Genomic DNA, 12,319 nt, shown 5'->3' with positions numbered 1-12,319 from the left:
TGGATAGAATATCATCAGCAGTCCTCCAAGGGATATCCCACGGAGGTAGATTGATTGATAGAGAAGCGTGAGATCAAGAACAAGAAGGCAACAGAGACACACGAGTTAGACATGTTCATGCCGTTAGTATGACGTAATACCCTACTTCTGTGGTCTGTTGGTTTGTATTAGCTATCGTAAGATATTGCGTGAGTTTGGAGGGGGTCCCTACCCGCCTTACATAGTCCGGGAGTAGGGTTACAAGTCGGTTAGATCTGAGAGATAACCGGAAAGTAATAACTGATTACAGAAATCTTGGGATCATACATATCCTAACAGATCTCGTATTATCTTCAGGATATCTTTCAGATGTCTTGCAGGAGACGCCGAGCAGAGTCATGCCCCACAAGGCTTCATCTTGTGGGCTGGGCTGCCCCTGACGGCGCAGCCCGTGTGGTCTATCATGGGTATCTAGGATCATACCCCCCACAGACAAGCCCGTCGAGCCCATCCATGTCGTCCATGCCTAGATCCACAAGTGTCACCCTCCTCGTTGTGCCTACCGCCACTAGCACGGGCCACGACCTCCCACCACCGGGCGCGGGCCTCTCGCAGTCGAGGGCGTCACCTCCCGCTGCCGGATCTAGAGTGGAGGAGGGTGGAGGGTGCCGGATCTAGAGCTAGAGGTAGTGCAGGGCGTCGCTGCCGGGGGAGCCAGCCCCACCCCGCGCGCGCCACTGCTGGGGGAGTCGGCGCCACGACCCGCGCGCATTAACACTGGGATGATCGAAGAAATAGGAGAAGGGAGAGATAGGGACGACGAGGAAGTGAGGGAGAAGGCTCGCGAAGTGAGGAGAAACCCTAACTGTTGCTATATATATAAGCTCGATAGAAGGATTGTATATGGGCTCTGCTGGGCCTCCGTGTATATTTCCTAAGGCAGGTCTCTTAAAAGGTCCATGGCCTCTATTTTCGGAGGCGAACCTCGTAAATGGCTCGTCTCCATAAATCCATTTGTAGGACTACTTTTGTAAATCCCTTTTTAGGAGGTGGCAATTGTGATCGTCTCCATAAATAAAATGGCCGTATCTGTAAATCCATTTTAGAAGGTGGGCAATTGTGACTGTCCTCTATAAATAAAATGATCAGTCTCCGAAAATCCTCATGTATTTTAGGAGACGGTTGTATTTTGTGACGGGCTCCACTAATATTTTGGCAATGTCTCGCAAAATCATTTTTATAGTAGTGATTTGAGGTTCATATTTTTTTCTAAGTTAGAATATTTTTCTAAGTTATTTTTTAATAATATTAAATTAGATTTTAGTATTTTTGAATGTATATTTAAATATTTGGGTATTTTTTTAAAAGGTACTCCATCCGTTCTAAATTATAAGTTATTTAACTTTATGGAAGAGTCAAAGCATCTCAAGTTTGACTCAAAATTATTGAAAGAATTATAAAAACTTATGACATCAAATAGGTATTGCTATGAAAATATACTTAATGAGGAATCTAATGATACTTATTTAATATATAGATGCTTATATTTTATTATATAAATTTGGTCAAACTTAAGATACTTTGATCCTCAAAGAAAGTTAGAATAACTTATAATTAGGGAACGGAGACATTATTTGTATAAATTTTTAAAGTTTAATTGATCTCCACTGAACTATCAAGGAAGTTTTCTTATAAGGCAACTATCACAAATTTCGATGTACCTCACTTGTGATTCATGTGGCTCCGCGTAGGATGGCTGTACGTTAGCCAAAACAGTTTGCAAAACTGCTCAAAGAGCTAAATTACACGATTTTAAGAGTTGAAAGAGTCTATAAATCTAGTTTTTTTATTGAGAGAATTAAGTGCACTAGTTGAGAGGGGTTGAATGGATTTTTTTTTCCTTTTTATTAAATCCAGTCCAATCCAATCCAATATAACTGAAACGCAAACCCAGCTAACCAGCCCAATGCGTCTTTAGCCCAACCCGGCCTGCATCTGCAGTCCTGCACGCACGAACCCTAACTCTCTCATCCACGACTCCTCCCGAGCGAGCGCCGCACAGCAATCCAGCGAGCGCTCGGGCGTCCGGGCGGCACTCAGGGGGCGTCGGTTCGGTGCTTGGGAAGTCCGGCGGCAGGCGCAACCCCACAGTTTGCTCGCAGCAAAGTAAATCCCTCGTCCCCAAATCCCCTTTATTACTTCATTCAGTTTTGAACAATGAACTTGGAATCGCAAACCATGTGGCTTTTCTTCAATTGCAGCGCGTTAGACAAATCCACACTCTTCCAATCTTGTCACAATATGCGAAACTCAGTTTATTGATATCCGTTATTGTCATTGCTACCATACCATTCGAATCTGGCATTTGTAATTCAAGTGATTCCCTTTCTGTACATCACTTGTAATTAATCTACATCATCAATCTTCGTTTCTGTATCTGTCATTGGTGCTATGCAAAGTGTTACTAAAGTGAGCGCCAATTGCCAATGCCTCTTCTCAAACTAACCTATGGACATAAAGAGTTGGTTAATTGGCCAGGAAGAACATTTGAGGTAGAAAAAAAATGAAAATGGGTTAAAATTGTTCAACTCAAGTGGGAGTCTCCTTTGATGTTTGGGGATAAGACTTAGGGTGAAATGTATCCCTGGTTAGTTGATTCCATTTCAGACCAAATAAAGGGTTTCGGTCAATTAGGTGGTCCTTTTAGTCTTGTTTTTCTAGCTTCGAGTGCCAAGAGACTGCTTATGCTCTGTTGCCTGGACTGTAAACTGCTGCTCTACCATAAGTAGATGCTAAATAACCGGTGTGGATTCCCTCATGCTGCTTCTACCAATATAGCAGACTAGCAGGGTAGCTCTGGCAGTTTCTTTTGATATCAATTGCTTTAGGTGTAGACCCTTTTTCTTGAGAGCATGTTCAATCACAATCCCTATCTTCTTGTAAGAAAAATGAAAACAATGGCCTAAACCTAGTTATAGAGCGCGAGATGACTGAGATCAGTTTGAAAAATATGGATGATGGATGTGTAGAATCAAGCCCCTTGCTGCCAGCTCAAAATATGAGTGACAAGGATTTGAAATATTGCCAAAATTTCTGCTGCGCATGATGTAATCCTTGAAACATTCATAAGACTTGGATTCATCTCACCAGAAATAATGAAAGAAACTTTGTTGCTAATATTATACTTTCAGGAAATAATTGGTGCTAATGGAGAATTGGGAACAAATCATAGGAATGTATTAGCAAACAGAGAGCCTTATGGTGTCATAATATCTGCTATGAGTAAGGTGAACTGATCTGCAAATGAAGAATAACAAAATTCACCAGTCTTTAGATCTAGTTGTTATGACCAAGAAATTGATCTTTACTTCAGTTGATGTAATTTATCAATCTAATAATGAGGGAATTCAGATTTGGACCCTGGAACTGGAATACCATGAACGAATCCAACCCTCTTTGTTATATCACCCAAATCACCATCTAAGATGGTTTGGTGAACTTTTTTGGCACTGTTCTTTTGACACCTTGGCTTATACCTGGAAAAATAACATCCAGCATTCAAGGTTTTGGTTGAGATCTGTCTCCTTCCGTCACACATCTATGAAGGGTTTCTTTAATTCCACCCTCTCTGGCAGCTCGGCGGTACTCCCTCGTCCCGATATGGCCTTGTTTGGATGTGCATGTATTCATCTCAATCCACATGTGTTGAAGTGGATTAGAGTGGAATTAAACTAAATTCCATTCCATTCCACTCCAACACATGTGGATTGAGGTGGATACACATGCATCCAAACAAGGCCTAAATCTGTAATAGCAAGATTTGATCACTCCTCCAAAAGCCCAATCCTCATTGGCCTGCTCTTCCCTTGTAAAGTGCACAACAGGCTCATTCCCTCCTCAATGAGTTTAAGACCTTCTTAGCAACTCCATGATGGCAATGATGAACATAAGATTGCTATCACGTGGAGCTTCAATCAATCGCTGTTTGGAGCTTGTTCCAGGTGATTACATGAGCCCATGAGCCTTATATTTGGGCAATAAGGTTTCATAATTTCCAATCAAGTCCCAAGATTGATTGGGTTTTCCTTCTTTTCTTTTTTCTCTCAAAAACGCAGGACAGTTGCGTGTCATTTCACCATTAAGAAGAAAAAGTACATAAAGGAGGGGGGGGGGGGGGGTGGTTAAACCCTCCTAGTTTCTTGCCGATCAAACACACAATAGATGAGGATGTGCTGGATATTTTCCTCCGTCCGATCACAAAGTGGACACCGCCGGATGAGGAAGCCCGCACTTAGCAAGACGATCAGCTGTCCAGCACCTGTTCTTGATTGCCAACCAAATGAAGAATTTACAACGCAGTGGGTGCCCAACTTCTCCAGATGCGCTTCCAAGGTGTCAACCTAATGCTTCCAAGGAAGAGAGCATTGTACGCCGACTTGCTTCTATACAGCCCCAAAGTGGTTACCTTCCACCTGTGCTGATCAGGGATCTCTGGTTGTAAAACCAAGCCATCTACCGGATCCCAGATGTATAAATATTCTCTGAGCACTTGCACAGATAAAGCCCCTCTAATATCTGCAACCCAGCACCTATTATCAAAGGCTTGAGCCACTGTACGTTGTTTCACTGCTCGTTTGGGTATCAGCTTACATAAATTCAGTGCTAGTTCAGATAAAGTCCTGCCTTGCAACCATCTATCCAACCAGAACTTGGTTGATTTCCCATTGCCAACTATGGTTTCTACTGCAACATTGAAGACTGTCCTAGTTTTTCGTGGCACTTGGATTGGCAAACCTAAGAATGTGATGTATCTGTTTTTTGCGCCCAAAACCACCGGATGCAGAGTGCCCAGCCTAGAGCTTCTAGGTTATGAATTCCAAGACCATCATACTGTAGGCGGTGCTGGACATGCTCCCAAGACACGAGACAATTTCCACCATTTGCTTTCTCCCGACCCTGCCAAAGAAACCCCCATGCACCGTCTATCAATTGCCTTGATCACCAATTTAGGTAAATCCATAACGATCATAAGATAGATGGGAACTGCTGTTAAGACCACTTTAACCATGATCAAATGACCATGGTTTTTCTTTATGGAGTTTATGTCATGGAATTGTCTTCATAGGGTTTATGTTGAAGTGCTTAAGTTAGGAATCTGCTGGTTGAATTTGGTTGTGAAACCTGAATATACATGTTACGTTGTACTATCGTGCCACACAAGGGTTGTCTACTGAATATTTGTCCTATTTACTTTTTCTTTTCTGACAAGACTCAATCTAAAATTTTCACGTTAACAACAACCAACACAACCTTGCTCCCCCCTGCTTTGCTCCCCATTCTTCGCTTTACTGTGCTAGGGTAAAATCCCACTATTGGCACAAGAAAATGGGGCCAAATTGTTTCTGTCCAATACACATGGCCTTGCAGTCAGCCTAAGTGGCAAAACTGAGGTGACAAAGCGCCATAGATGCAAAACCTTTTTTTATGGGATGGCCGTGTGTGTGTGTTGTGTGTGTGTGTGTGGGGGGGGGGGGGGGGGGTGATTTAGTTGGGATAATGAAATTGTTCGTTTCTTGGTATTGTAGTTTACGGGGTCAAATAAACTCCACATTAAAGCCTGTTATTTGTACTTTGTTGTATGAATTTAAAAAAATTGCAACTATCTTATTCAACTTAGCGTTGCAGGTCCATGAAGCATGAATGGCAGCCAAAAAGGATGTAGATATGGCAATGGTAGCGATGGTGGTAAGTGAAAGGAATGTGCTCATGATGTCAACTAGCTATGAACTCTAAGTACTTATGAACTTATGACAGACCTGCAAACCTGCAATGAAATGTTCTAAGGATATTTTTTTTCATTTTTTTTGGACAATGTACTGAATTGTTCCACTTATTTGAGAAAACCTCAGCCGGTGGGGAAAGACTGCTCCATGGTATTGCACTAATAAAAAGCTCTGAGTCTACCGACCAAGAAAAGGCCTCGAACCTTCATCCATATAGGGTCGCACCGTTGCCTGGGTTGGCAACAACGCCATTACGAATATAGGGCCGCACTGTTACCACTAGCTCATTCCCTTGCACTATTTTTTAGGGTTGCCAGCTAGGGCAGCTAACCATTATGCTATGAAAGTGTAGGCATTATTTTACTTATTTCACTGAGTCGTTAGTTGTTCCCTTCCATGTTGTTTTTCTCGAATACACAGGAGAACTGCGTATCATTGTATTAATAGTAGAGAAAGGAGTCATACAGAGACCCAAACACACACACATCCACTTACTGACTGAAATTAATCACCTATGACTGAGATGAATGATCTGACCAAAGACCCTCTAACCATCATCCCGAGCTGTGTGCAGGGACAGTCCCTTAGCACCAGCTATAGACCATAAAAGGGCTTCCTCCCGAGCAAGGTTCAAAGCCGTAGACAGTATAGGGGTAGCTGCATTGAAGACACAGTCATTTCGATGCTTCCAGATGGTCCAGGCGCCTAGGATGATGAGGGAATTCAATCCCTTTCCCGCATCTCCACTTACTGTCAAGACCGCCTTATCCCACCAGGCATCAAAGGAGGAATCGACTGACTGCGGGGAAGTGCTGCAAGATCGATGCTATGTAGGATGTCATACCAGAATTGTCTAGGAAACACACATCCAATGAGGAGATGCTGGATGTTCTCTTCCTCTTGATCACATAGTAACACCGGTCCGGGTGAGGAAAACCTCGCCGAGCCAACCTGTCTACTGTCCAACAGCGATTGTGAGCAACCAGCCACATGAAGAAGCGACACTTAGGGGGCGCCCAAGATTTCCAGATGCGCTCATATGGGGCAAAACTGAGGGCTCCCTCAAAAAGTGCATCATAGGCGGATTTAGCTGTATATTCTCCTGAGGCTGAAAGCCTCCAAATATTCCTATCAGGGATCCCCTCCTGTAGTATCATACCTTTTGATATATCCCATAATTCAAGATATTCCATTAATGCATGTGCTGATATTTCCCCCTGAATATCTTCTAGCCATTTCTCCTCATCAAGAGCAGCCATCACAGTGCGTCTGCTTGCCCTTCTTTTTGGTACTAGAGCATACAGATTGGGTGCAAGATCCTTTGGTACTAGAGCATACAGATTGGGTGCAAGATCCTGGATGCTCTTACCAGTCAACCATTTATCCTTCCAAAAAAGGGTATTGCCTCCATCCCCAATTTCAGTAATAATGGCCAGGGAAAGAAGGCATTCAACATCCTTGCTTACTTGAAGTGGCAGACTTGCCCAGGGTTTATTAGGTTCAAATTTCTTGAGCCATGGCCATCTTACTCTTAGTGCAATACCTAGAGATTTCAGATCAGAGATTCCTAGACCTCCAAGCTCCTTGGCCCGACAAACCTTGGGCCAAGCAATGAGGCAATGCCCACCTTTTGTTTCCTTGCGTCCTCTCCACACCTTCTGATTTTATCAATGGCCTTAATTGCCCAAGGAGGTAAGTCAATTGCCATGGCTAGATAGATCAGCATGGCTGTTAAGACGTATTGCACCTGCACTACCCGCCAGCCCGTGTCATCAAGTCTGCCTTCCAACCCGGTAATTGATCCGCGATTCTGTCAATTATTGGCTGGAATTGTTCCTTTGTTAGTTTCCTGAGAGACAAGGGCAAACCCAAATACTTGCATGGAAAATTCATGATTTCACAGGGCAGTAAACTCTGTATCACAGCCATATTAGCATCCGAGCACTGGATTGGCATCACACTACTCTTTTGAACGTTGGTCCTGAGCCCCGAAGCATCCCCAAAAGGTTGGAGCATGCTTAGTGTCAAAGAGATGTCCTCTGCAGCCGGTCTGATAAAGAGGGCCACATCATCTGCGTAGAGGGAAATTCTATGCTGAATTGGTCTTCTAGACAGGGACTGCAGCAGACCTGCCTCAGAAGCCCTTGTAATCATCCAATTTAATACATCCATGACCAGAATAAAGAGCATCTGAGAGAGGGGATCCCCTTGACGAAGTCCTCTTCTATGCTGGATGAAATCTCCAGGGGTACCATTAAGGAGTACCTGAGTTGAAGATACCAATAGGCCACACAAAATGTCTCGCCATCTCGAGCCAAAACCCAATTTACCAAGTACCTCCAGGAGGAACGACCAAGATACCGAATCAAAAGCCTTAGTAATGTCCAATTTAAGTAGGATTCTGGGCTGCTTTTGGGAGTGCAGGAATCTCTCAGTCTGCTGGACCAACATAAAATTATCCTGTTTGAATCGATTTTTTGATAAATGCACTTTGATTAGGGGAGACCATCTGATCAAGGCGAGACATTCTGTTATAAACATTGCAACATAGTAAGCTATTCAAAGGTTATGCCATTCAAGGTTCTTAAGGCGTCTGGGCGATTTCCCGAGTGAGGCGTTGGGCTCGCCGTGGCTTCCGTGCGTATGGCGTCACCTCAGCTGCCAAGGCGTCGGACGGACGTTGCATGCGTGAAAAGGCGCCGTGCGCGGGAGGGAAAGGAGCCGCATGTGGGAGGAAAAGGTGCCGCGCCTGCGGGAGAAGGGGCCGCGGGAGGGAAAGGAGCCGCGCGCTGGAGGGAGAAGGGGCTGCGGGAGGAAAAGGCGTCACGCACGCAGGAGAAGGGCCATCCCTGCAGCTCGCTAATTGATAGAGAGGGAGAGAAAGAGAGGAGAGGAGGGAAGAGAAAATGGCGGCTGGAGCACCTGAGCCGCTCCCGCCCCTTCCGCTCCGCCGATTCGCTGCTCCTGCTGCAACTTCACGGCCCCCACCGATTTGCGTCTCCGACCTCCAGTCCGTCAGCCTCTGTTGTCCTGCTGCGACTCTGTGTCTCCTTCCTCTGCTTGATTCCTTACCAGCAGCTCAGGACCCTTCACATCGGCTCACAAGTACCTCTTCTTCCCCCCTCCAGCCTCCCCTCCTCTGCTCTGCTCTTCATCGCAGTTCCTTCCTCTGTTCTTCCTCTCCTTTCCTTCCTCTGTTCAGAAGTCTGAACTATATTGCTTATGCTTGCTTGGATCTTGGACTTGGATATACTCCTTTGATGTGGTATGCTGCTTGTGCTTGGATAGTTGGATTGGGTATAAACTGCTCTGGGTAGTGTGGGTGGTGGCTGCTTGTGCATAGGCTCTAAAATTGGCAGCAAAAAGGTATGTATCAATATATGTTCATCCTGCTCTAATGTACGTGAGTGTATGTGTATGGCGTCGCCTCGCCGCGCGCCTAATTCGCCTAGGCGTCTGGAAGGGGGTGGGTCGCCATGCCTCGCCCTACCGCCTTAATAACCTTGATGCCATTTGACAAAAAAGTTGGAGAATTAAGTTTCAAATCACCAAAACCTTGATACTTTGATATTTACAGAATACAAGCAGAGGGGACTCAGATTTGGAAGAAAGATATGGAATCATCCATACTCCTGAACATGAGGCTGGAGAACTTGGAAACTATACAACTGAAGGAAGCTTGCAGGTAATGATCTAAAAACTCATTGGCACATAGTTTACAGGACCAAAGAAACTGTATGGAATAAACAATGGAGATTAAGCTGCAGTGACATTCCATTTCAGCAGTCACCTACTTTCCTGCTGGAATGTACTGAAACAGATACTGAAATACAGGCCCCAGAAGCTGGGAGCACATTTGTTGAGGTACTTGCATCTCTATGCCAAAATTTCATCGCATCTCACAGTTAAAATTGTTGAACATTCCTTTTCTTAGGAAGCTATAAACATTTTTTAAATTACAGGAACTGGACCAGGAGAATGGGACTACTGTCCTAAATGAAGGAGATGAAGACCCCAATGATTTCCAAAAAGATAAAGCTGAAGCAGAAGTTGATGGTGATGAAGACTATATGTTCCCAAGTCCAGAAGAATTGGAAAAGTCTAGAGCTCCAGAGGTTGGCATGATATTTTCCACACTACAAGACGCTCATCGTTTTATCAATGTCCATGGGCAAGTTACTGGATACACAGTGATTAAAGGAACAAATTACAAGCACAAGAAGATAAGATTTGTGTGCAATAAAAGTAGGAAAACAAAACAAGCTGATACAAGACCGAAGAAGAGGAGAAGAGATGCTATTGTGCATACTCAATGCCCCATGAAGGTGACTGTGAAACTTGTTGCAGAGAGGTGGGAAATTATAGGAGTTATGAATGAACATAATCACCCACTTTGGAGTTCACCCTTGTTGACTAGATTTTTCATGAGCCACAAGCACATGTCAGAGGAAGAGAGACACTTCTCAAGAGTATTGCAAGAAAGCAAAATTAAACCAACAAAGATAATGGAAATTTTCAAGAAATTACAGGGGAGATTTAAAAATATACCTGTGAGTAAAGTGGATGTCAACAACTTGAAACAGTCTGGCAGAGTGATGAAGACTAGGAATACAGATATTGGAAGCACACTAGAACATATGAGAAAATTGCAAAAGGAGCAACCTGGGTTGTACTATGCTATGAAGACTGATGAAGATAGTACTATAAGAAGTATCTTTTGGACAGATGTGCGAGCTAGACTGGATTATGCTTTATTTGGAGATTTCATTCATATTAATACAACTTATAGAACCAATGCATACAACATGCCGTTTGCATCATTAATTGGAATTAATGGGCATGGTAAGCCAACTGTCTTTGGTTGGGCTCTGCTTGAAAATGACGAGGCAGAGACATTCTCTTGGTTATTCAGGACATTCTTGGATGTGATGGATGACAAGAAACCAAGTATTATAATGACTCGTCAGGATTCAGCTATGCAGAAATCAATTGCAGAGGTATTCCCTACAGTTTTTAATCGGTTTAGCATGTGGCATGTAATGAGGGAAGCTGCAGTTGAATTTGGAGGTTTTATGGCAAACAGACCTGGAATGGATGCTGAGATGTCATGTCTTGTTTTGAATTCTTTAACTACTGAAGATTTTGAGAATGGTTGGAAAGCAATGCTTAAGAAATTTAATGCAGAAATAAATGCACACTTGAAGCAAATGTATTGGACAAGAACTATGTGGGTGCCAGTTTACTTCAAACATGTGTTTTGCCCATTTATACGTTCCTTCGGAGGTTGTGAGAGCACAAACTCAATTTTCAAGGACTATGTTCTCAAGGAGGATAACATTGAAACCTTCATCGGTCAGTGTAACATTTTCCAAGAGCAGGTTGTTAGCATTGATAGATTTGAGTCAAGTATGCAAAAGCCAATATACTGCACAAGGCAACCAATAGAAAGGCATGCTGCAGAAATTTACACAGTGGGACTGTTCTTAAAATTTCAGAAAGAGCTACTTGATGCATCTGCTTTCAATGTTTTTGAAGAGGAAAAGGACAGAATTTATACAGTGAAGAGAGTGCTGGAATATGAAGATGCTGAATTTCTGAATGATTCCTTCTCTGTTGAAGTTGACATGGAAAAAAAGATATTTAATTGCATATGTTCGAAGTTTGAGCGAGATGGAATACTTTGTTGCCATGTTCTAAGGCTTTTCACACAGTTTGGAATTAACGAGATACCTGAACACTATATCAGGCAAAGGTGGACAAAGAAGTTCAGAGAGCAGGAGTTACAAAAACTTTGCACAGAAAAGACAGGATCAGATGCTTCACAAAATGTGCTGAGGTATGCTATGCTTATGAACAAGACAGCAGATACTTGTGCTTCTGTAAGCAGGGATCCAAATCGAAGTCAAATATTCTTGGAAGAGCTCGAAAGGATTCAACAGAAGCTCTCAAGCAGAGAATAGCTGGCTTAGGGGATGAATAATAGAACAACCACACATGATGATGAATGGAAGCAAAGTAAGTGATTAGCAAGGAAAAAATGGAGCACTAGCACACCTAAACAAGAAGAGATCTTGTGGATGATCAGTACATCCGGTTTTTATTAGATGGGTTGTTTAGGTGACAAGTCGTTAGTTTGTGTATTTTTAGATTTCAAGTCATTAGTTAAGAGACAAGTACTCGACGGAGTGAGTCAGTGCTTAGTTCCGTGTAGATTTGAGTTGGACGGGAATCATTATACTTTGCTGCATGATCTATTCACATCAGGTCACAGCTTTTGATCTGAAAACAACTGGCCTTTCCTTTTGCTCGTGGATAAGATCAAAGTTGTCCTTGGTTGCTGATTATTTAAAATATTTTTACTACTTCTAGTGAGGAAAACTTGTTGATAGGGCAAGTTTTGTCATGCCTTAAAGACTATAATGACATTTTGTTTACAAGTTCTATACTTGTAACATCTTAAAAATTTAAAGGATTTTAATTTTTTAAGAATGTATTAGAAGAAATTAGTGATTAATGATTCACATCAAAGATCATATATATATAGGTCAAATATGGCA

General features: G+C 43.0%; 1 protein-coding gene across 2 annotated transcripts; it reads left to right on the top strand.

Annotated features, from left to right (window-relative positions):
- Positions 1–1,957: 1,957 nt before the first annotated feature.
- Positions 1,958–12,065, top strand: LOC136496985 (protein FAR1-RELATED SEQUENCE 9-like). 2 transcript variants are annotated; one of them, XM_066492768.1, is made up of 5 exons: positions 1,958–2,145; positions 5,665–5,724; positions 9,340–9,447; positions 9,549–9,626; positions 9,725–12,065. In XM_066492768.1, exons 2-5 carry the CDS (start codon positions 5,680–5,682, stop codon positions 11,720–11,722), a joined length of 2,229 nt encoding a protein of 742 aa, XP_066348865.1. In that variant the 5' UTR covers positions 1,958–2,145; positions 5,665–5,679; the 3' UTR covers positions 11,723–12,065. The 2 variants fall into 2 exon arrangements, with proteins under 2 accessions (XP_066348865.1, XP_066348864.1); XM_066492767.1 differs by having other exon boundaries at positions 9,546–9,626.
- Positions 12,066–12,319: the final 254 nt, after the last annotated feature.

The sequence above is a fragment of the Miscanthus floridulus genome, chromosome 12 (genome assembly GCF_019320115.1).
Source record: "Miscanthus floridulus cultivar M001 chromosome 12, ASM1932011v1, whole genome shotgun sequence".
NCBI classification, from domain to species: domain Eukaryota; kingdom Viridiplantae; phylum Streptophyta; class Magnoliopsida; order Poales; family Poaceae; genus Miscanthus; species Miscanthus floridulus.
The sequence above is the reverse complement of the archived record's forward strand: the minus strand, read 5'-3'. Positions and strand labels throughout refer to the sequence as shown.